The 24,679-nt window shown below is 43.9% G+C and overlaps 1 protein-coding gene and 1 non-coding gene across 2 annotated transcripts; one reads left to right on the forward strand and one right to left on the reverse strand.

The window, feature by feature from the left end:
* The first annotated feature begins 10,239 nt into the window (after window positions 1-10,239).
* Window positions 10,240-15,070, forward strand: Nkx6-1 (NK6 homeobox 1). The gene is made up of 3 exons (XM_026411950.2): window positions 10,240-10,909; window positions 12,584-12,756; window positions 14,813-15,070. The coding sequence occupies exons 1-3, from the start codon at window positions 10,240-10,242 to the stop codon at window positions 15,068-15,070; spliced, it is 1,101 nt and encodes a 366-aa protein (XP_026267735.2).
* A 9,257-nt stretch (window positions 15,071-24,327) lies between these two features.
* Window positions 24,328-24,434, reverse strand: LOC113199070 (U6 spliceosomal RNA). The gene has a single exon (XR_003302925.1). It is a non-coding gene; the product is annotated as a U6 spliceosomal RNA (small nuclear RNA).
* Between the last annotated feature and the right edge of the window lie 245 nt (window positions 24,435-24,679).

Below are 24,679 nucleotides of genomic sequence, written 5' to 3' on the forward strand. Positions count from 1 at the left end.
GTGTTGATTTTGGGTATCAGGCACGGGCTGTGTGCCAGGTGCTGGGTTAGGCTAGGTCCTGGAAATGGAAAGATGAGCAAGTCATAATTCTGTTCTCAAGCAGCTTATAGGCTGACAAGAGAGACGATATGTAAGCAAATAGGATCAAGAGTGAGAAAGCATAGGCATAGAACAGCCAAAGATACAGAGAGGGAGCTGGAAAGTGTGTGTGTGTGTGTGTGTGTGTGTGTGTGTGTAAGACTGATAGCAGTTTAGAGAAAACAAATTGAATAGTCAATCAGTACTGTCTGATAGAACTTTTACAATGATGGAGAGGTTTTATATCTGTGTTGTCCAAGGAAGTAGCCATTAGCCATGTGACTGTTCAGCATTTGAAATGTGTCATTTGACAGAGAAACTGTTTTTTAATTTTTATTAACTTAAACTTAAATCACTGGCTACTCTATTGCACATACTAGTATTAGCCAAGCCAGAAGCAATGAAGTTTTCTGGTTGTATGCAGAATTACACCATGTTTTACCTCTGCTATCTAAGCTCTAGTATGCTCCAGACTGATGGTTCCGGTAGAGGATAGGATGTGCTGTGGTGAATGACTTTAAGTTTTGGGAGCTTCAAGTTCTTTTTTTTGGTGGTACTTGGGATTGAATCCAGGGATACTCTACCACTGAGCTACATCCTCCATGTTTTATTTTATTTTTTATTTTGAGACAAGGTCTCACTAGGTTATCCAGGCTGCCTCAAATTTTGTGAATTCTTTTGCCCCAGCCTTCTGGGTCACTGGGATTACAGTGACACAGGGATTACAGTGCCACTGTGCCTGGTTTCAGGTTCTTAATCACAAAATGACAGTAATAATGTTCTTCTCATGGATTTGGGGGAAGAATAAATGAGATGTTACAATACTTTGTAAACTTAATATGCATGAAGACACTTTTCAAGTTCTATTTTCTAAAACAGTGATTCTTAATAGGACATTTAGTAAATCTGGAGGTGTTTTTCCCTTTCAACTTAGTTAGGGACAATATTGGGGGTGAATGGTAGGATAGATCAAGACTTTCTGCAATATATGAGACATTCTCATACACTGGGAATTTAAAATTTTCAGATGTTCCAATGGACATTTATATAGGTGACAGTGAATTTTTATATAACTTTTATTATTGAGCTCATACACTGTTTTGAATTAAAACTAAGCATTTTTATATAGTTTTTATAAACAGAATTATCCAGGAATTATGTAAATATTAATTATTTACATGGACGTAAATTAAAGGAAGAATGTAATTTGTTCCATTTAAGAGCCTATCTCCTGCCCATCCCCACCCCCCATCTTTCTTTTCTTTTTCTCTGTGGTGCTGGGGATGGAATCCAAGGCCTCATACATACTAGGCAAGCTCTGTCTCACTGACCTACATCCCCAGACCTATTCATCAAATGCCAATGCCATGCATATTTGAACCTCCATAATCAGCTCTAGGAGTAGCGATTGCATTTATTGTGATTCTACTTCTAGCTGTATCTGAAGGTTTCATTATATTTTTAGTGTAGGGAGCTCCTATGAACTTACATATAGAATTATATATTACCATTTACCTATGAATGTTACTTCAGGGTAATAAAGGGTCATTACCAAATATTTGTTATGCAATGGAAACACTAACTCTGCTAAGGTTCAAAGCAACCTTTCTAAACTAATATGGTCCTTGTGATCATTGTCTGCTGTAGTCTTTTAACTCTATCCGTATTCTGCCACTGTTGTGAAAAACACACACTAGTGCTGCCATGGTGAAAGACAGGGTAGTTGAAACTTATAGCCCATCTACCTGGTCCGGAGAGTCATGGATCTCCCTTTAATATTCGGGTCCCAATGTGGGCAATGCATTCTTTCTTCCTTGAGGCAATCTCTAGACCACACTAGAAGATTTCAACAAGGCCTTACTAATAGCCCAGGGAAAGCTGTGACAAAAATGAGTGTCACCAATGATGACACCAGTGTAGGCAACGTATTCATCTTCAGCTAGAAATTCTTTGGGGGAACTCCTCCTTTCTAGAACAAGTTTGCTCCCACACAATGCTTCTTATCTTTAACCTCTACCATCCAAATCATCTTGGGCAGCTTGGGAGGCCCAAACCAAAATAAACAAATAAATAATGCAAGGTGATATAAACTCTTCCTCTTTTTATTCATTATCTGAGGTCTGCCTTTCAAGTCTCTCGCTTCCTCCTTAGGACCTGCTTTTCGGTTGATGATCAACATTAGGAAAGCTTACTTCTTTTGAGAAAACTTCTCCCTCATGCATACAGGGGCCTTCAGCTTCTACAGGATCATCTCTATGAGACAGCTCCATGGGAAGATAATGTGCCAAATCCCACATCTTTTCAAAGAGGCTGAGTTGTCAGAATGAAAAAGTGCCAGTTTTAAATAAAGAATAATTAACATACCCAAGACCACAGCTAGAAGGGGTGCAGCTTAAATCAGAACCTGTTAGATTTGCTGAATCACAGGGAGAGAGTCAACCTATTCTGACAATAGGGTCCCAATTCTGATTCGTTGATGCCTGTTCCATGATTGATTGTGAGAGAGCTTTCGTATCACTCCTTTTCACTGTTCATAACTCCATTATACTGAAGTATCCAAGTATTGGAGGATTTTCTCAATGACCAATGAGGTAACATGCTGGGCAGTGTATGTGGTAAAAGGGCCAGATTGACTGGTTTGTTTTAAAGGTACCTGGCTCTTGCATGACTTTTCAGAGCTTGAATGGACTACCTCTGAAGCAAATACATGACCAGTTACCCTGCTGGGTTCATGAAACAAGGAAGATGAGGTGCATATATGTTAAAATGTAAAAGTTATAAAAAAATGAAAATGAAAATTTAAAATAATTAAAACACTTAAAAATGCTCTTAAAAGGAAAGTCTAGGGGCTGGAGATATAGCTCAGTTGGTACAGTGTTTGCCTTGCATACACAGGGCCTTGGGTTCAATCCCAGCACCACCCAAACCAAACAAACAAAACCCAAACAAACAAAAGGAAAGTCTAGCCAGATGTAATGGCATATCCTTATAATTCCAGAGGCTTAGGAGGCTGAGGCAGGAGGATTGCAAGTTCAAAACCAGCCTCAGCAACTTAGTGAGGCCCTAAGCAACTTAGTTAGATCCTGTCTCAAAATAAAAAATAAAAAGGGTCCCCAATGTGTCTCAGTGGTTAAGATCCCTGGGGTTCAATACCTGGTATTAAAAGAAAGAAAAGTCTACTACCTCACAGTAACTAAAATTAAAATTACTTTGAAACTTAAATATTTGACTTGTGTACAAACCAAGACCAAATGTATTTTCAGAAATTAAGCTCTTATTTGAATAATTTAAAAAAGAATTCAATATGCTCCAAAATCAGGTAAAAGCTAATTTTTTATAATGAATATGCAAAGAATTGTTCTGTATTTACTAAACAATCTACAATACTCAGACTGCTTTCACATCCTTTTTTTTTTTTTTTTTTTCAGTGATGAAGAATTGAGCCCAGGACCTGTGCCTCATGCTAGGTGAGTGCTCTACCAGGAACCCTACCATTCTCAGCCCTATGTTTTCACAAGCATTAAGAAGTGGTATCCCACCCCAATTCCCATTATCCAAGTAGCAGTATAATATAGTGATTAAAAGCATGGCCTCTGAAACCAGCCTGCTAAGGGAGTTAAATGCCAGCCTCCCCAGGTGTGTAGTCTTAAGCAAGTCTCCTAACTTCTCTGTGCTCTAATTTCATTCCTTATAATGGGGACATTTGTAGTATCTAATTCATGGAGCTATTGAATTATTATTGTAAGATACCATATTAATACTCAGTGTTAGCTATCATTGTGTCACAAAATTCTGAAGACTAGTGGCCAAATATCTCAAGAGATTAATGTTAAGTGGAAGAATTGGGGTATGAACCCTGCATTTGGTAAACCATCCCTGAATTCAATTCCCCCCTCAAAAAAAAAAAAACTAAAATAAAAAGTATGTGTGTATGTACACTATATATACAACTTGTGTATATATACATATATTATATTTGTCATCTTCATATATATATGCATATACATACATAAGTTGGATGTGCATATGTATATACATAAGTTTATATATTTGCCACTGAAGATGTGATTGTTGGTGGCACTGGTTTTTAAAATAATTTTCTGTACTTTTCAAATGTCCTGTATTGAGCAAAATTTTGTTTGATAACCAGAAAATAAATGCAGAAGGCCAAAATAATTTCAGTGAAAATTGGGATTTGTTTGATTCTGATGGAGTCAAAAAATGGAGCCTAAACTGGGGTAGATGAGGAAGAAAGATTTAAAATCTAAATGTTCATTTTTGAAGCGGTTTGTTATCTGAATTAAAGCAAGAACTGCCAGATCCATACGTCACTTTATGAATTTGGAGGTTTAGATAAAAATCAAACACATGTTTATCAAATAAAACCGTCGTTACACAAAGGCAGCTGACGCACTGATACTCAACAAAACAGCGCAGCCTCCTCTTCCCTAGAGCAACTGAAACGCTAAGAAGATTTTTGCCACAAGAGGGCGATAACTGTTCAGGGTTTCTTCAAAGGAGGCTACTAAGGGAAGCTGCGCTGCTAGTTAACTTTTTTTTTTTTTTTTTTTTGCTCACCAGAGAATGAGCTGCACACTCGAGGCGGATGGAACAGCCAACACCGACACACTCGCGCACACTCCTCCCAGAAGCGACAACTTTTAGCAGGATGTAAAGAGAAACTGGTTTACGGAGTTGCTTTAAAAATTGTTATTTATACAAATATGAGGTTTTCGTGGCTGTTCATCGCAGAAACTTTTAAATCTGGTGTATCAGACTGGGCTAGCATTTTATCCTATTAATAAATTCTGGAAACCAACAAGACATTCTACGCCGATTTCCCCTATTCCATAATATAGTGCAAAGCAAGTGGATTCTCTGGAATAATAGGTTTCTGTTAAAAAAAAATAGAAAGAAAGAAAAAGAAAGAAATGCTGGGGAAAGGCTTTTCATTTTCAAATGAGAAAAGATTTGATTTGCACACAGATTCACAGATCTGGCGTTTTCTCGAATTCACTCTCATTGCGGAACTCGTGCTGTGGTATTGCAACAATTTCTGAACTTCAGCATTTCCCATCTTATTGGACCTTTCTGAATTTTCCCTTCCGAATGTATGTAATCTCCCAAAGAGCTCTCTCACGCTTTCTGCGACTGTAGGGCCCGGATACAAGGCTGTCATTCAGAAGATCCCTGAGAGAAGTCTGGGAGTGACATTGCAGATCTTTTCCGGCGAAGAATGATGAGGCTTCCTTGCTTCCTCCACTTTTTTGTTGGGTGTCAGTCTCTCCTGGGAGGCAGCCATCATAGAATCCTCCAACGCTCTTCTGCCATCAAGCACTTGTTGACCCCTCTCTAACTTAACTTTCCCAAATTGTCTCCTGAATTCTCAGTCAGAAGAGGTTGGGGTCCAGTTCCCACCTCACAGCATTTACAGCAAGCTGAGAGACAGACCCAAGCTCTCTTTTCTCCTGTCCTCTTCTTGATAATAGGTTGGTCCAAGCTTGGGGACATTATTGTTTCTTCCTTTTATTTATTTCTATGTAGCCACCAGCTCGACCACTTTTTATTAACATTCACTTAAACCCTATTGTCCTCCACCTTCAAACCAAACAGGCCACACTCTTCGGGTGAAATGCAGGTATTAAAATCTTCTAGACAACTCAAGCAAACACATTTTAGGAAGGTCTTTGGTTCAAACACACAAAGTTCCTTCATTCTTTTCACCCCTCTTTTCAAGAGTGTAGAAATTGACTTTCTGTATCCTGACACTTGATATTAATATATTTGGGGCAGAACCGTTATCATTCTTCTTCTTCTTCTTCTTTTTTATAAACCGGCTGCTGAATATAAGTACATTTAGCTGAGGTTTCATTTGCATTCTTTCCTTGAGTTGCCCTGAATTAAATGGCTGTTCTTTTAACTTAAAACAGAAGTATTAAAACGCATTTGGTGCATTTCTGAGTCAAGGGTTAGACCGAGGGTGGGAAGGTCAAATGAATTGCGCATGCTTACACAACTGAAGGGCAGGTTAAAACAGTAACTGGAACATAGACGAGAATATCTCGAGTTCAACGTCCAGGGGGCACATCGCCTTCTTCACCCCCTACCCTCTTAGCCCTTTTGCAACCTCAGAATTTGTCCAACAGCTTTCATTTATTTTTCAATTAAAATGCAAATAACTCCCTTTCAAACAGTCTCCCCCTCCCCACGAATATAAACTTAGTAGTATATATATTTTGTAGAGATGCCCAGGAACCGTTGCTACCATGCGTTACACGGTTCACTTCTGGAGGGGAGGGGAACAGAGGGTGCTTGGAAAAGTCGAACTTCACTAGGGCAGGAGGACACGGAGGTCCCAGGTGGCCCTCAAGAGAGAACAAGCCCAGATTCCCAAGGGCATTTGAAAGCAGTGTGTTAAAATTGCCCGCAACAGAAACCCGCTTCCCACCTCCGCATCAGCTTGTCCAGGACTCGATCCCGAAGGTGGTTTTAACCAGGCACTCGGAGCCGAGGGCAGGGCGATCTCTCCGTGGGAGTGATCAGGGCAGCCCACACCCTCTGAGGACTTCCCCTCATTCTCCTTGCTCCGAGTCGGAGACCGACCCAACAGATCCAGGACAAACAGCACCCGCCTTCTAACAGCGGCCTGCGATGGGCGTCGGAATACTCGCTGCCCCCGGAGGGATTGAAGCACCCGGGGTTCACCCCCCGGGAATGAAGGTACACAGACCCCCAAATATTTTTATTGTTGTAATTAAAAACAATACTATTTTAATTCATCAATGTGCGCGATACACAAAAGCAAATGAAGGAAACTTAACATCCAGCTTTATAACTATTTACTGAAGGCGGTTAACCGGGAGTTGGGTTTAGTTCAATCTCTTCTATCTTCTCCGCCCCCACTACCTTCGGTTTTCTTTGTCTATAACACCCTCCTCCCCATTATCAGATAGTAAAATCGTAATAGAAAATACTCAACTCTTTCGGGTCGCTTTTTGAAATTGGAAAATTTCGTGATCACGGTTCTCTCTTCCTCTCAATTCCTACCTAGTCCTTGAGAATGCAGTTGTCCTGGAGGATCGGAGGAAGTCGCTGGAGGCCCAGACACGGGGTTCAGACAGGAGGTTCTGTGCCACTCTGGGAATGGCATGTCCAGAGGCACAAAGTTTCCGTAGTAAGGAAGGGAGCTGCTCTGGGGCCCCAGCTCCCAGACAAGGGCCAGGCTACACCAGGCTCCCTACTGTATCTTTCCAGCCAAGATAACAGGGTGCTGGGATTTAGATTCCAGAAGAGAATCTGGGTGGGGAAATGCAGATGGTGCCCATATCAGCTGTCTTCTGAGGCTAGAGTCTTGGCCTGCCTCCTTAGCATAATTCACATTAAGGAAGGTCTTCACCTTTCCCCGGGTCAGATGCTAAAGTCTATGAAATGATGGATTTAACCAAGTCCTGAGTTTAATAAAGAAGGGTGGAGGAGAAAGAGGAGGGTCAAATAACTTTATTTTTATTTAAAAAAATGAATAAAGTGGCAAAAGATAAATAATCCCTTTTTTCCCTCCAAATCTTCTCCCCAAATCTGAGACACAACTTGAAACTAATACCCTTAAATGTCTAGAACTTCTTCAGAAAGGGAGTAAGCTCCCTGGGTTTTTCCTCCTTGGATCCATAAAAGCACTTTGGTGCTCACAGCCAGCTCCATCCATTCCTGGTGCTGCTCAAGTTTCATTCTTGGACCATTTATTGCATTTATTTCTGTTTCTTGAACAATACGTTTGGATTTAATGATCTGTCCAAATTTCTGTCATGACCACTTTCCAACAGTATTGCTTTAACAACCTGAATTCTCAAAATTGTCGTCCTATACACAGTTTGGTCCTGCTGGGAATTTAAAAACCGGTCAGAAATGGAAGAGATTGAAAGGGAGTAAAAACTACTGCTTAACGCCTAAACTGTAAATACTCCTTTATCACAGTCCAGAAGCCAGGCATCCCCATCTTCTGCAACAATTTTGGAACTGAGAGCAGGGGCCAGTTTCAAAGAGGGGTTTGAAAAGCTTACAGTTCTTGTTCAGTACCCAGATACTTGCAAAATCTCGGCTTAGATCGTGGTGACTCTGCCTCCATGTAAACCCCAAACAAGTAACAATAATAGTCAAAGAGAAGAAAAGTTGTTTTTTTTTTTTTTTAATTTTAAATCCCCCTGTTCTAAGGTTTAAACATCACAGGAAAGATAGATATTCCCCTTAAGCTGATTTCGTTCCCAGAAAATTGAGCAAACTCTTAAATGATAACCATCGCGGGGCACTCAGGAATGAAAAAAAAAATGGAGAAAACAGAGAAGGAAGGCGGGAGGTGGAAAGATGGAAGAGGACCATCTTTCGGCCTACAAGGGGATTAAAGACATCTATAGGCTTAAGGAACAACAAATTAATTTACCCAATTCTAGCGGAGCCCAGATGGCCTTTAATTAATCCCTTCAAAAGAAGGAGCCAGGCCAGGGCCGCGCCGGCTGCCTGCTCCATTAGTTCCATTTTATAAGGGTCCAGACTCGGTTCGAGGTGAGGCGCCGAGAGCTGGTGGGGGAAGCGGGTAAGATGACGCGAGAGGGCGAGGGGGATGCAAGGAAAGAATATGAACTGCTTTTCCATAAAAGGGCTGGGTTTTTATTATTCTCTTTAAAAAGTAATACCCTCTTCGTCTCTACTTCCCCCCTCCCCTTTCCCACTTTATTTAACACAATTAATTGAGACTGCCACTGGCCCCACAGCCTAACCGCACCGCTCGCCAGGTCCCGCCCCTCTTTGCTCCGCCCACGGGACTCCAGAGGTGGGAGGGGGAGGGGACTAGGTAGGCGCGGCCCTACGGCTCTCTAGCCTTAGCCAATCAGAGGACGTGGCGCTCACGACTGGGCGTAGCCCAGGGGAGCGACGTCAGGTTCCAAGCTGAGCGCTATTGGAGGCGGTGATTACGCCCCTGGCCTGAGCCCTCCTCCTCGTCCCCGCCCCCTCTGCCCCCTCGGAGTGACGTCCCTCAAAGTTCTCATTTTGGCCCCCACGTCCCCCTCCTTTTCGTCCCCCAGCTAAAGAGCAGTAGGAGTGATGCAAATGTTTTATTACCTTTGAGAGCTTCATCCGAACTGTCAGGCCCGGAGGGAGAGAGGAGAGAGAGTGAAAGAGCTGTGGAGAGGGTCAGTTTGGCCAGAGGACAGGACTTAGAAGAACGAACGAAGCCTGTAAAGCAGCGAAGAAAATGCGAGAGAGTCGAGTCAAAGGCGGAGAGTGAGAGGAAAACTGGAGGTTGCGGGGGTGGGGCGGGGGTCTTCAGGCTCGTTGGCAGAAGTAGACCGACTATTGGAGCCGTAACCAAACCGTCCGACTTTTCACACTTAGTCTTTGTTTTTCTGGATTTTCCCCCTCCCCTCTTCTTTTCAATATCGCAACTCTAGTGCCAGTGGCCCAGAGGGGAAGGCGGGTCGGCGCCGTGGAGAGTGGTGGCACTGCCCCTTCTGGCGCAGCAGCTCGGGGCAGCGCCGGCGGAGGCAGCTCGCCCAGAGGCGAGATCCTCCCGAGGGCTGGATGCGCTTTCTCCCCGAGCGCAACCCGCGTCCAGTGCGAATCAGTAGCGCAGTGGAAAGAGCGGAGAATCTGAGTAAAATTAGAGGAGCGCAACCGGCGGCATCCGGCGTCCTTTGAACCTCCCCAAAGAAAGCGAACCAGCCCCCACCCTCCAACATCAAAGTGGAGATTCGGTGACTCTTAACTTTGTTACAAACTCTCGGGGGCCTGCCTGGGTTTTGTTTTGCTTATTTCCCGAAGGGGTAGGGGGGAGAAGATGAGAAGTAGCGCACTTTGAGTGATGAGGAAGTGAGAAGAGCCGGGGATTGAATCCAAGACTCTTGGAGCGAAAAGACAGTCGGTCCCACCCGGACACCCGCTTGTCTCCGCGACCCTCCGCCTCCCGCGTGGCGGGTTTGGACATCTCTACTGCGCAGCACCGAGAGCAACTCTCGGCGGGGGCGTTCTCGGCCCAGTTGGCAGGTCGCCTCCGAGTGCGCAGATCGACTCTTTGCTAGCGCCCTCGGCGCTTCTGGCTCTCCTGAGCCCCGCTGGGGGCACGGGCCGGCGCCCTCGCTGCGCCGCTACGGGCTCCGGCCTGGCCGTGGGATGTTAGCAGTGGGGGCGATGGAGGGCACCCGGCAGAGTGCATTCCTGCTCAGCAGTCCGCCCCTGGCCGCCCTGCACAGCATGGCCGAGATGAAGACCCCGCTGTACCCCGCCGCCTACCCCCCGTTGCCCACTGGCCCCCCTTCCTCCTCGTCCTCGTCTTCCTCGTCCTCGTCGCCCTCCCCGCCTTTGGGCGCCCACAACCCCAGCGGCCTGAAGCCCCCAGCCGCAGGGGGGCTCTCGTCCCTGGGCAGTCCCCCGCAGCAGCTCTCGGCCGCCACCCCACACGGCATCAACGACATCCTGAGCCGACCCTCCATGCCGGTGGCCTCTGGAGCCGCCCTGCCCTCAGCCTCTCCCTCTGGTTCCTCCTCCTCATCTTCCTCGTCAGCTTCTGCTTCCTCCGCCTCTGCGGCGGCTGCCGCTGCTGCTGCGGCCGCGGCAGCTGCCTCATCCCCGGCTGGGCTGCTGGCCGGCCTGCCCCGCTTCAGCAGCCTGAGCCCACCACCGCCGCCTCCTGGGCTCTACTTCAGCCCTAGTGCAGCAGCCGTGGCCGCGGTGGGCCGGTACCCCAAACCACTGGCCGAGCTGCCCGGCCGGACGCCCATCTTCTGGCCAGGAGTGATGCAGAGCCCGCCCTGGAGGGATGCACGCCTGGCCTGTACCCCTCGTGAGTATGATCGCCAGGGTCCTGGTGAATGTGCTTTGTGCTTGTTCTGTCCGTTTTCAGGTCGTGGCCCTTGGTGTGCACGCCGTTCGGTCCTCCCTCTTGCCCGCCCTAGTAAGTCAGCAGTGCTGGAATCAAGGCTTTCCCCCTTTCCTCAGCTGGCATTCAAGCGTCTCACTGTCCCCAAGTCGTGGCACGTGAGCCCATGTGCGTGTGTCTGTGGTGAACATAACTCGATGAGCGTGTGTCAAGTCTGAGGCCTTGGCTGATCCTGAAACTGTGTAGCTGGGACCAGAGGCCCAGTCTGGGTTAGAGATGGGGAAGGGGGAAAGACCACTGTGAACCTACCCACCACTGCCGCTTTACCGGCTACTGCCTGCCAAACAGGCCCCCGTTTCGCCTTCGCCAATCTGACCCGCCGCCTCTCTGCAAATCGGTGAGGACAGGCAGCAGTGAGCTCTCCACCGCCCGAGCGAAGTGCGTGTATTTGCATGCCTGTCTCCGCCCTGGACGTCCCCACCTTACCTTTTCGCCTCCGCCACCCAGTACACTGAGCCACGGTGAGCCTATGGAAGACAGGCCAGCGGCCCTAGAGGGGGACCGGCGCTGAGGGGCTAAGGCAGTTCTTACTGCCGGCCTTGCGCTTTCCCACACATCTCGCCCCCAGGGGTCTGGAACACATTGAGCCCAGGCAAGCTAAGGGGCCTGGTGGCACTAACAAACTGAAAGGAAGAGCCAGGGGACGAATGAGGTTAAGAGGCTTAGGAGCAATGTAACATCCAGCAAAGACCTTGCCTGAGGCGACTGAGTTGCCCTAAGATTTCAGTAGTCTTCTGGGTAGTGGCCACCACACGGCGGCGAAGGCTCTCAGCCTTCCAGGTGGCGTTCAGGACCCAGCTTTGGGCCTTTTCTACTCTGCTCTTTGCTTTGGCTCAGTTCCCAAAGTTTCTCTAAGTCTCCGAATCCCTTTTCGTGAGGCTGAACTGTAGTAACTGCAGGAAGTTGCGGGAGCCAAGCGGAGGCTCCCTTGGGAAGTCCCGGGACAGCGGGCGGCGGAGGCTGGTGGGGGTGTCAGGGAGACCTATTGTATCGGTTTTGATAGCCACGTAGGGGCCGCCAACAAAGGCGGTGCCCCCTCCTCTCTCCCCTTGGGCTGCTGCGGCGTTAGACTGGGGGGCGATTTAGCTCTCTTCTGTGCATAAACAAGGAGCCCTTTGTTGCCGGGACACAGGTTAGGGAAGCGTTAAAGCAAGAAAGAGAAAAAAAGAAAAGAAAAAATGGGCAAAACTAGTCATACCCCCGCAAAGGCTCGGGTCCGATGCAAACCAACTGGACCAGGAGGCAATCAGAATAGTCTTAATCTCGCACACCTCCTTAATTTGCGCAGGCTTCGCGATTTGGCCCCGAAAAACTTTAGCAGTAGACTCCCTAGCTGTTTGACATTGGTGTTGTGCAGAAGGTATTTACTGCTGCTCCCAACACGCCCAGCTTTTAAAAAACAGGTGGGTGTAAAAGGCAAACCGAGAACCTCTGTGGGACTGGAAACGCCACACGTCTGGTGCACGTTTTCTTTTCCCACCAAAACATTGTTTTTCGATTTTTTAAAAAAATTCCCCAGTGGAGCCCCTTGTAATCCATTGTTTCCTCCCTCCCCTCGTTGTTTATGGGTTCTTGCAGATCAAGGATCCATTTTGTTGGACAAAGACGGGAAGAGAAAACACACGAGACCCACGTTCTCTGGCCAGCAGATCTTTGCTCTGGAGAAGACCTTCGAACAAACGAAATACTTGGCTGGGCCAGAGAGAGCTCGCTTGGCCTATTCGCTGGGGATGACGGAGAGTCAGGTCAAGGTGAGTGGACCCTGTAAACCTCCATGAATAGGCCCTGTACCTTGGGTCGCATGCGTTTGCAAGGGGACACACACACACACACACACACACACACACACACACCAAACTGCCACAGGGATGGGGGGGGGGGCGGTATCAGTCTGAGTAGCCTAGGGAGAAGTTAAGAGAAGTGAAGGGGCCTGGGGTTACAAAGACTCTAGGTCTTGCCTGAGGACACTGTTGATGAATGAACAAAAGGAATCTAGTTCCAGACTTTGAAATTAGGTTAATCTAGATAGTAGCACGAACCAGAGGAAGTCGTCATTATTAGAGAATAAAAGTATTAAGGAAATATAAGTTCAGAGAATAGATCAGGCCAGTTAAATAGCTTCTACTTACTCTTTTTATAAAAACATTCAAATTCAGGATTTTGTCAATTTAGGCTCTACTAGTAATATAATTTTCTAATGTAGATCAGCATTACAGTTCTCCTATATTAACTTGCAGATTAAAAATTAAATCCACAGATCTACCACTTAACCGCCTATGAACCTGCTTTTAGCTTAAAGGCATCAGTTTTGAATAGTGATTTTTCTAAATGAATTGACAAATTTATTACTGTATTATAGGTTGAATTCTGTTTAAAACAGATTTATCAACAGATTTAAGATATTGCAGTTTATGGCAACAATTTGTAATTAAAATGTCACATGGCTTATAATTGAGTTATATAGTATATTTCTAGGGAATCAAATTTTAGAAATCTTTTCCTGAAAAATAAAGAGATTGAGCCAGTTGTGTAAATTCAATCTGTTTCCTGTATTTTCAGTATTTTGTTCCTCTCTTTCAGTTTCTTGTAGTTGTTTCTTTGGGATGTGTGTCTGCTTTCATTATATTGTTTCTTTTTAAATTAAGTAGGAATAGCATTAATAATGCCTGCTGGTTAGAATGTATTTCCTCCTGGAAAAACATCATAACATACATTTTAGGAGTGATTTTGCATGTGGCCATTACAATACCATCACATTTGAAATTATTTTTTTCTATGGGCTGGTATAGACCCTATCATAATAATCTGGAGGTCTTCGTGTGTCACTGTAAATGTCTGCATGGCTAGACGTGAATTTATTGCAGTATAAAGGAAATCAAAATCACTTTTAAAAAATAATTCTGATTCTCTGGATTAAATACAGAAAAGATGGTATGCATAAAAAGGATAATTTGATATCATTGGAAGATCCCTTGCTTATTGCTGATGCTTTAGGTTAAAATATGAGTATCAGAGACATCAAATATTAATAGGTTTAAAAATATTTGTATATAGAATCATGTCTTCAGTAGGAGCAATATTAAAACAATGTTTGAAAGAATAGGAGGACAATAGAAAATAATGTAATTGGCAACATTTCACATTTAAAAAATGACAGATAACAATACTAGTTTTCACTTACATCGAAGGGGCAGGGAGGGAACTTATCTACAATGTTTGTGACATTCAGGTCTAAAATAAGTGAAACAATTAAATGTCCAAAAGCAAAAAGGAGAACAGAGGTGATTGGGGTAAATGCTATGCCTTTTCCCACAAATCACACTGAAAAGCAAGTATACTTTAAGTTGTTTGGAATCCCTTAATCTAAGAAGGTAAATAAGGAAAATGACAGCCTCTGGGGAAACCTTAGGAAAAGGGGGGAAAAAGTTTTCTACTTCAAGCTAGAAAGTAAGAGGGCGAACTCATTTTTAGGGAAACTTATTTTAAGTTTCCCAAGTTTTTTTTTTTTTTTTTTTTTTTTTTAACTCTTCTGAGAAATCACTCACAGACAACCTCTTGTGTTACTATTGCTATGGCAACGGCAATCAGTTTGTTGGTGCCTGTTACTCTGGGGAACCCGGGGCGATGGAGACTGACTTGGACGGTGCAGACAGGGGAGGTTTCTCAGGGAGGGCGAAGGCCGTAGGGGCCAACTGGAGGAACCCCGAGACGTGGGAGCGAGGTCGCCGCCTGCGTCTGCTCCGGTTAAGTTCCTCGCGCCCCCCCGTCTCCCCGTCTCCCCTCTGCTTCCCTTTCTCGGTGCCTCAGGTCTGGTTCCAGAACCGCCGGACCAAGTGGAGGAAGAAGCACGCGGCCGAGATGGCCACAGCCAAGAAGAAGCAGGACTCGGAGACCGAGCGGCTCAAGGGGGCCTCGGAGAACGAGGAAGAAGACGACGACTACAACAAGCCTCTGGACCCCAACTCAGACGACGAGAAAATCACGCAGCTGCTGAAGAAGCACAAATCCAGCAGCGGCGGCGGCGGCCTCCCGCTGCACGCGTCCGAGAACGAGGGCTCGTCCTGAGCGCGGGTCGCCGGCCCCCGTCTCCCGGCTGCAGCCTCCGCGGCCGGGACCCCGCCTGCCCGCGCCTCGGGCCCGGAGGAGCGGCCCGGCCCGCGGGGCCCTTTACTATTTTCTGAGATGTACATATCTATTTTTTTAACCTAGAAGTTGTGGCGGGTTGGGGGCTGAGGAGAGAGACTCGGGGGTGGACCGGAGAGCAAACCAGAACCCCAAGGCACTGCAGAAAGAACGCAGCGGGACCCCGCAGCCGAGCCGCCGCCCCACCCAGCTCGGGTCCCCAGACCCGTCCGCGCCGTCGCACGCCTGGGTCTCCACTGTTCCCCTGCTTTTGCCTCCTTCCGCGGGCGGTCGGGTCGGGGCGCTGAGGGGTGCTTTTGAAGGGTTGACACTCACCGCGCGGGGGACCTCGGAGCCACGCGGGCGGGCGGCCGCCACAGACGGGAAGAGGGACATTTCTCCCCCTATACACTGCTGTGCCGACTAAAGTAACCTGTTGAAGGCTCTGTGTAAATAAATCGTGAGTCACACTGACTAGAAGTTACTTTATTGTGAATATTTAAAATGTAAAATGCTTTTTTGAATTTGTTATAAATCGATGGATTCCCCCCTCCTTTCCTCCCTTCCCCTTTTAAGAGCTATTCACACCACACATCCCCTTTTTATTTTTAAAATTAAATTGGGAATCCTAGAAAAGAATGTCATCATCCTTCCCGGACCCGGCTGCCCTCACTCCTTTTCCGGGTTTGGTTTTGTGGAACCTCACTTTTCCTCCTTGATCCTTTCCCGTGCTGTCCTGCCCACCCCCTGGTCCTGCACCGGGGCCCCGCCCCCCGGACTTGAAGCTGAAGTCGTGGGAACTCGGGAGGACCTCACACCTGCCTCTCCGATTCCCCCTGAAATTGCACAGTCGTTTGTTGCTATTTATTAGTGATTTAAAGAAAGTATTGGGGAGGGAGGGACTACAATAGCTTGTATTTAATTTAACTCCATTCTGATAAAAATGCGTGTTAAAGTAGATGGTGGGAATTGTTACAACCGCTCTGAGTACGAACATAAAAGTCCATTTAGTTGCTGTAATTGAATTTGAAGTGTTTTGTATCATAAGAATACTATAGAATATGTAAATTGTTTTCTTTTTTAAGCTAATAATGGTGATATATTAGCATCTTTAACCTTTATTAATTTATATAAGGAATTCGGTTTGTAAAGAGAAGAAACCCCACCCCCGCCCCCTTTGCAAGACCAGTTAAATGTAATGCACTTTCTGTTTCAAAGGATAAATCAAATTAAAAAACAGTTTGAAGACGTCTGTTGCCTTGAATGAAAGGGTACAGATCATCTGATCTCATTGGAGATCTCAAATAATAAAAGTCAAGACCACAGGAAAAAAAAATGTTATATCGGTTTCTTGGGTGAAATAGTTGTTACTTTTTTTTTCTTCGTGGAAAGAGTGGGCTTCACATCTCTTATTCTCCTGCTTTGGGAAGATAAAAGAAATGCAGCCCTGATTTTTAGCGCTTCTTGCATAGTCTTGTCTAGCGGGCTGCTTCTGATGTCTGTGTTGTCTCATATTTTCCTGATCGCTTTTTCCTGGTGAGGAAATCTCTGGGGTACTTGGAAGACCTCATTTTCATATATCCAAGATCGCTCCTCAGCCCCTGGTTCCATTAGCTTAGAGTAGGCCCTGGAGCTCCCTGATACTAATACTACTGTTTGATTCCCCCCACCCTACCCCAGTAGCGGTGCAGAGAATTGTGGAAAGATGGGAGCTCTGACTTTGCTAAACATCACTATGAAGAAGGATGAATTTGAAGATGGAAAAGTCTTGAGGGTTAAGGAAGCAAAGCCTTAGTTTCTTCAGTTGACATGAGGAAGGGGGAGAAAAAGTGTGTGCATGGGGGGAAATCCCATGGAGAAGGCTTTTTGTTTTCAGACTCTCAGTTATATGCCCAGTGAAATATTGTTATCCCCTTAGTGGTGCAGGTTAATGAGCTTGTGCTCAAAGAGAGAAAAATCAATAGAATTCAGCAGATTCTTCAGGGTAATGTAGGTAAAGAAAGTGTGGGTTTGTTTTGTTTCTTAGAAAATTAAAAAAAAAAAACAGGTTAAAACTGAATTTTCACAAATTCAATAAGATGAAATTACCTGAAGAAAATTATTGTAGAATATATACCCACTAGCATGGTTTAATAGGGAAAAAAAAAAAAAAAGGATGAAAACCTGCCCTGTCTTTTTTCTCTCTAGTTTGTGAAGTTCCCAGGAAGTTTCAAACTCTTCTGAATTTTTGTCTAAGCAAGACTAAGGTATGTGTCCTAAAGAGAGGCAACTATTCAAAGAAGACTATGCTATACTGGACGATGTAATTTAAATCCTAGTTGTAAACAATAAGAACTAACTAACTAACTAAGCCCTCACCTCTTTTTCTTTTCTCCCTCACTCTCTACCTACCTTCTTCTCTTTCCCTCCTCCCTCCTTCCTTCCTTCACTTCTTCCTTTTCTCTACTCCCTTTATTTTTTTTTAAATAAAAGAACCGAGGAAGAGGCAAGCCTATTATCATGCAATTGTACTTTATTGCAACAAATAAAAACCTTTTCTTTTTTATTTTTAAACATTTACCTATCCATCTTCAGTCTTAAAAGGCCAAGCAACATTTTATTTATTCTTTCTTCCTAAGAAAACAAAATGTACATATAAGTAGAAATGTTATTTCTAGGCTGGGATGATGATGATGATAATGATAAAAGGGGGAGGGCCTAGTATTGTTTATCCATAGAAAACATGGAGCTAAGATTGAAGCTTTTTCTCAAGAACTAAATTGGTTGGTAGTTAATAATATTTATTCTAAGTTAGAAGTGTGGAAAGGCACTTCTCACAAATCCTTTAGGAGGCATCCCATCTGAGCTCTTCACCTTTGAGCATTTGAGAAGTGTGAAAGCCAGTGTCCTGGACTCTACCCCACAAGCAAATGTGTGGAGGGCAGAGGGTCTTCATGCTTGCCACACTGAGTGCTGATGTGCTGGGAGTTAAGTGGGCAGCCCCCAGAGCCATACTCTGGGTCCATGCTGTACTGGCACCCTCTCCTTTTTTTCCAGTTGACTGCAGCTGTGACTTGAGGTTTCCAGTTAATTTACTTCTATCCAGAACTCCAGCTGGCCACCAGTTATAACTGGCTCCATGAAACTGGGAGGAAGGGAAAAGAGGAAGGTGGACACCTAATTCCCTTTATCTTGGTTGGTTTGGTTTAGTCCTATGTATGTGCAACAAGAACAGCTTTTCCGTGAGAGTTAGCACAGCGGGGGAAGCTAACTCTCCAGCTCAAGCAACAGAGGCTAAGATAAATTTTTTATTTTGGCTCACAAATTTTATGGCATTAACAACTGTAAGTATCCGATTAAGACTGCCAACCAACCAATACAGTTAAAGGGGCCATGATTTTAAAACAAAACAACAAAAAGTCACAGCAAGTGACTTGAGATACCACTTTTTTTTTTTTTTTTTTAAATGCTCATAGGCAACAAAACGTCAACAGTGAAAGACAAAAGAGAATGTGTGTGGTGAAAGGGAGGGTGAAACTGGCCTTTTGATTTTCATTGTGTTTCTTTCCCTAAAAAGGAAAAGTCAAGGAGGCAGCCTGAGGGATATGGAGTGGAAGGAAAGGGCCCTGGACATGTCTCTCAGATGTCTCAGCAGCATTCACTTCTCCTGCTCACTGTGCTGAAGTGCAAGCTCAATTCTCCTAGTTGGTGATTTATTTTCTTTTTGGTTCACTCTCAGGATTCTGAAACTCAAAGCTCTTTCCCCAGAAGCTGTTGTGCATTCAGCATCTTTCCAAAGCTTGTGAGCACTTTAATCTACCTTCTCTTCCCTACTGGAGAGATAGCAGGAAGACAGGTAAGGGGAAATCATTCTCCAGAATTCCCTCACTGCTCAGAGTCTCTGGTCTGTTTGAAGACAGTTCTTCTTGGAAATACTCCTGAAGGTAACAGACTAGGGGTGCATTTGAAACCCTTTGGAGTCTAATATCATGTAGATGAGTATTTTATTAAATCAGCATCAACTTGGAAAGAGCCCCATTGCTCTGTCCTTAAGCTGGCGATTGGAGGACACACACACACACACACACACACACACACACACACAGAGAGAGAGAGAGAGAGATTTGAGATGAAATTCCACTTGGGAACTCCTGGCACTGAATAGCTTAAAGAGACAGTGGATCCTTTGTTATTCATTGACAATAGTACTGTGTAATAACAACAGAGGTAAATGGTAGATTTCATCTAAAAACTCTATTTTAGACTAATTTGAACAGCTTTCTCTGCACTAAATTTCCTCCCTCTTACCACACACACAGATACATGCAAAGTATTCCTCTCCCTTCTCAGTATGACTTTTTTTTTTAAGCTGGTTTTCCAGTACACTTACTTTTTTGACAGAAAGTGTGTATTTTGTTCTGCAGCATTTAGACTACAAGCTTTAGAGAAAAACATTCTCCCTAATGTAGTCCTTCTTAAGATCTGTAGAAAACACAGTAATACAAATCCCTCATTTATTAATGGAAAATTGGACTGGAAAGTAGTGGCAGTGTGAGCAGAATGACCAAAGGGATGGGGTGTGTTCCTGAAGTATAGCCTTTGGCATCCCAGAGATGGTCCTGGAGTTGTTCCACAAACGGTAAAGTTTATCTAGGAGCGTTTGCTCTCCCTTCAGTCACCAAAGATGAACTGTCTAGATGTGCATCCTTTGTCCTGTTGCCCTAAAGTAGACTTTTCTATTGAATCCTATACTCAAAGATGCAACAAAGTCGAGCCTAATGTCTCCCTGGTGTTCAGTATCTACTGGTGTTCAGCCAGATTCTGAAGTCAAAGCCTCTTCCAGGGCTTCTATTTCCATACACTTTGAATAATAAGGGCTAGTTTGGATGACACACATTCACAGCTGGAGCCTTTCCTATTGTAAGAAGAGTGTTTTTACTATGCAATTTAAATAGGTGCACTATATTTTATAGAGAATCCCTATTACGTCTCCAATGCTATTGCTTTTGTCTACCTTGGGATAGCCAAAAGAAATTGAGGCATAACTACCTTATGTATTTGGCAGATATTTTGTATTCAGGAAGAAAACCAGTACACAAATTCCTTTCACCTCTTAAATATGGAGTTTTTTTATTTTTTAATTTGTTCTAATGAGTTATACATAACAGTAGAATGCATTTTGACACATTATACACAAATGGAGCACAACTTCTTTCTCTGGTGGAGTGTTCTTTTTAGGGGTGAATAAATTATGAAAATACTATCATAATTATCAATAAACTGTTAATTATCAATAAGCTGTTTAAGAAAAATCTACTTGTATTAACTAACTACAGAAATGTGAAGGTTCCTGAAAACCCATTAGTGTAGTTACATAATCATATGGTGTATGTTATCATCTTTAAACAACAACATTTCATAAGTTCATACCTTTCTTCTAAGTCTTGGATATGGGTCCATAGTTTGTAATAATTTATCTAATCAATTGCAACTTTGGGCTTTGCACTTGACACTATGGCTCAGCTCTTGATTTTTTTTTTTTTCCTTCCAGGACTTTTCTTCTCTTCCTGTGTTATTTATTTGATCTGTAAGGACTTGACATACTTTCTCCCCAAACCAAATGGTCTCAAATGAATGGGAGGATCTTAGAAATTATCTTTGCCACAATCAGGAGATCATATATCAATTGAGAGCAGGGCTCTAGAGCCAGATTTCTTGGAGTAAATCATAGTTGTATCCCTGTCTGACTGTGTGATCTTGATTAAATGACTACTTTTCTGTGTTTCAGTATTCTCGTTTGTAAAATAGGGATGATAACTGCCTCTACTTCATTAAGTTATTGGGAGAATGAAATAAATGTATGTGAAGTTGTAGAACAGTGCTTGGCACATAGTAAGCTGTGGAATTCTTAATTACCATCAGCGTCGCCAACAGTGGCATCAAGAAGAGTCCTGTCTTAGATTGCTCTCAGCTCTGAGCCTACTGTCTTGTGCAGGATAGTTACTCAACCAAGGCAAGGTCATACAAAGTGAAAGTGGAAAAAGAAGTTGTGAGAAAAAGAGATATTTTCTTTTATGTGAAACTTAAATCCTAACTAGTTGAGGTGGTTTCAAAGTATTTTCAACAATTCTGGGATAGTCTTCTTTTAAAAGATGGAGTCTAATCCATTTTCTCTTGAATGTGACCTGCTTTTTAGTGTCTTGCCTCTAATGAAGAGTGCCACTTGGTCTCTTTTTCTTTTTCCTAGATCACTTGCTGCATGTTGTCCTTAGTCCGGCAGCCCTACGGAGAGGTCTACTTAGCCAGAAACTGAGGCCTTTGCCAATCATCCAGTCCTCATTGGCCAGGAATGTAGGTGAAATCTGGCAACAGGTCCTCCAGCTCCAGACAGGCCTTTATAGGACTTCTTGACAGGACAGCAATCTTATGGGAGGCTCTGAGGCAGAAATACCCAGCTGAGCTCTCCCAGATACCTGACCCACAGATAATAAATGTTTGTTGTTTTAAGCCATTAACTTTTGGGGTAATTTGTTACATAGCTAGATAACTATTGAACAGACTTACCTTTGTTCTCTGGATAAAAAGTGGTATATTGAAGGTAAAGATTCTTGAGGAAAACATTTTTCAAGATTAAAATAATTGGAAAACACCACAGAATAACACTATGAAGTTAAAGTAAGCTCTTTCTAACTTTAGTGGAGCAAGAAGATTTAAGCCCTAGTGCTAGTTTCTATTTCTTCCCTGTAACTTGACAGGCAAGTCCCTTAACTTCAATTAGCTTCAATTTCTTCCAGTATACTTTTTTTTAAGTACTAGGGATTGAACCCAGGTGTGCTTTACTATGGAACTGTATCCCAAACCCCCCCCCCTTTTTTTTTCTAACACAGGGTGTCTCTAAGGTATCTGGGTGGGACTAGAATTTGTGATCTTCCTGTCTCAGCCTCCTAAGTAGCTGGGATTAGAGGCATATGCCAGAGCTCCCAGCTACAACTATCTTAATAATAAAAACTGCCTCACAACATTGTGAAACTCAAACACAAATGGACTTTATAAAACATAAAAGTGACACATAGATATAAGGGTTGATTATTATATCCTTGTAAGGATGGGTGTGTCATTTAGCCAGGCATGTCACAACTCACATTAACACACGAAGAAATCTCAGTCATGGAAAGAAGCTAATCTGGCCTCATGGGCCACTGTTATTTTTCTTTCCACAGGACAAGGCCAGAGATACACTTTCAACTATACTGTGCCTGGTTAGGTTCTGGAAATTCCCTTTTAAAAAGTACAATGAAGAAAGGGGACCCTGAGTGTGAAGTTAGGGTTCAATGTTTGGAATTTCTTTTCCCCTTTTATCTTTCCTTTGAGAACCAAGGATATGACTCTTTCTGAGAGAGTCCATCTGGCAAGAAGGCAGGAAAGAAGGGGAGTGGGTCTAGGTCCTGAAGCTACTTGAGGAAGGAAGGGAGGGAGGCAGTGGACTCCTAGAAGAACAAAGGAAGATTCCTAGAAGTCAGGAGAGTTGCCTTTTGAGTAAGAAGGAAAGCTGCTGTAGACTTTGCCCCTTCCCTAGAGCGTGAGCACAGGCATTGCTTGTCAGTTGAAGTCAGTGGGAATAAGGCTCTTTCTCTTTGCCCATCTACTCTACTTTTGCACATCCCTCCGACCATACTGAAGCAGAGAGATGTTGGGCCTAGGGAAACAATAAAAACACAAACACAGTTGAAGACTTGGGTTTGGTTACTACTTGCATAATAAGCAATTCCAGAGCTTGCCTAGGTATTCCGAGAAACACAAAGAGAAAAGAGTCTGGGAATAGGAATCATTAACCTCCATTAGATAGACAGAAGGCAGATTGGATGTCTTCAGAGGGCCCTGCATTCAGCCTCTGTGTCAGCCAGGGATCATGCACTACCTGAAAGAATCATGATGGTTTCCAGGTGAACAGGTTTTTTGTTTGTTTGTTTGTTTGTTTGTTTGTTTTTAAGAGTATAGTACTGAATTATTTCAACCAGGAGAAGAATGTGCTATAAATAGATTTGAAAGACCAATACTTGGAAAACTAAAACCTGACTGGTCAATCTGTGAAGGCATAGGACATAGTCTGTCTGTTGACTCTAGTATCCCAGGACATTGCACATACCTGGGATAGAGAGTTCTTAAGGAATGTTTCTTTCAAAGAAGTCACAGGGAACATTGTATTATCTTGAAGATTTTAAAGAAAATGAAGATGCAACCATCTCTCTCCTCCCAGTATGGAAAGAGAGAGCTAATATTCAGGCTATTAGGAGTCTCTTCTCCATGTAAACATTTGGACAAATTGTAATAAAATAGCCTAAGTCACAAATGAGTTCAATATCAAGATTATCTTTGGGTGAAATGGAAGAGCATTTCAAGGTATTTTAATACATTTCCTATATCAGCTCACAATGGAGTTTCTTAAATTAAAAATTTCAGCAAAGTCATTGTGTAGTGTATGATACTCTCCAAAATACGTGGGTTATAGTTGTGCATACAGCAAAAAAATTAGAAAAAGGAGGACTTACCAGCCATTTAAAATATCCACTGTAGTGGAGATTCATGTCTCTTTCACTGATCCCATCAGAGATCTTTAATATCAATACAGGTTAAATAAGGCAGCCCAGATTGCAGCAATATTAAATTCCAGCAATATTCTCTTTGGGAAATAAATTTTTGGGATAATATAAGCTAGTACAACCAACTTTATGTTTTAACTGGGTGTTCCTACTCTTATAGGACTCTTCTTCTCTAAGTAAGACTTGGGAGCATTTGTTTGGGCAACCCTCCATGTCTGAGTCAAGTTATTCTTAGTACCTGAAAAGTCTGGAAGCAGTGTGGAGACCCAACTTTAGAGACCCTTTGTGGTGAACTAATTCTTGGAGGCCTGCAGACCTTACACAGACTCAGAATGTACTAATCAGGGCAAGAGGGGTACTCTGCTGTGTGTGTGTAGGGGATCCTCTTTCAGAGCAGATGGAAATGATGGGACAAAAAAGCACCCCCCTGCAATCTCTCTTCTTGTTTATTGTAGATTAATTCTGATTTGCCTCATTCTGACTTTTATCTGTGAGTCAAAGGGATCACCGTCCTCCAAACTCCACCAAACTCTACATTTTCCTACTCCAGGGATCCCCGCCCCATTGAACCCAGGAGTCCTTTACTGTTGAGCCCTATCCCCAACCCCCTTTTTTTTTTTTTTAAATATGGAACGCCTCACGAATTTGCGTGTCATCCTTGCGCAGGGGCCATGCTAATCTTCTCTGTATTGTTCCAATTTTAGTATATGTGCTGCCGAAGCGAGCACCCAACCCCTTTTAAGTTTTATTCTGAGCCAGGGTATCAATTGCTTGGACTGGGGATCCTCTTGCCTCAGCCTCCCAGGTAGCTAGGATTCCCGACATGTGCCATTGGGCCAGGCTCTGGGGTCTCTAGAAACTGGAAGAGCCTGCAGACACAGCAGGACATCCTGTCTCTGACTGCCTGGCTGGAAAGTCCTGGGAAGTCCAGGTCTAGTACAGCCTGTCCGCGGACTTGGAGAGATTTTTGTCA

This window comes from Urocitellus parryii, chromosome 10 (genome assembly GCF_045843805.1).
Source record: "Urocitellus parryii isolate mUroPar1 chromosome 10, mUroPar1.hap1, whole genome shotgun sequence".
Classification (NCBI taxonomy): Eukaryota; Metazoa; Chordata; class Mammalia; order Rodentia; family Sciuridae; genus Urocitellus; species Urocitellus parryii.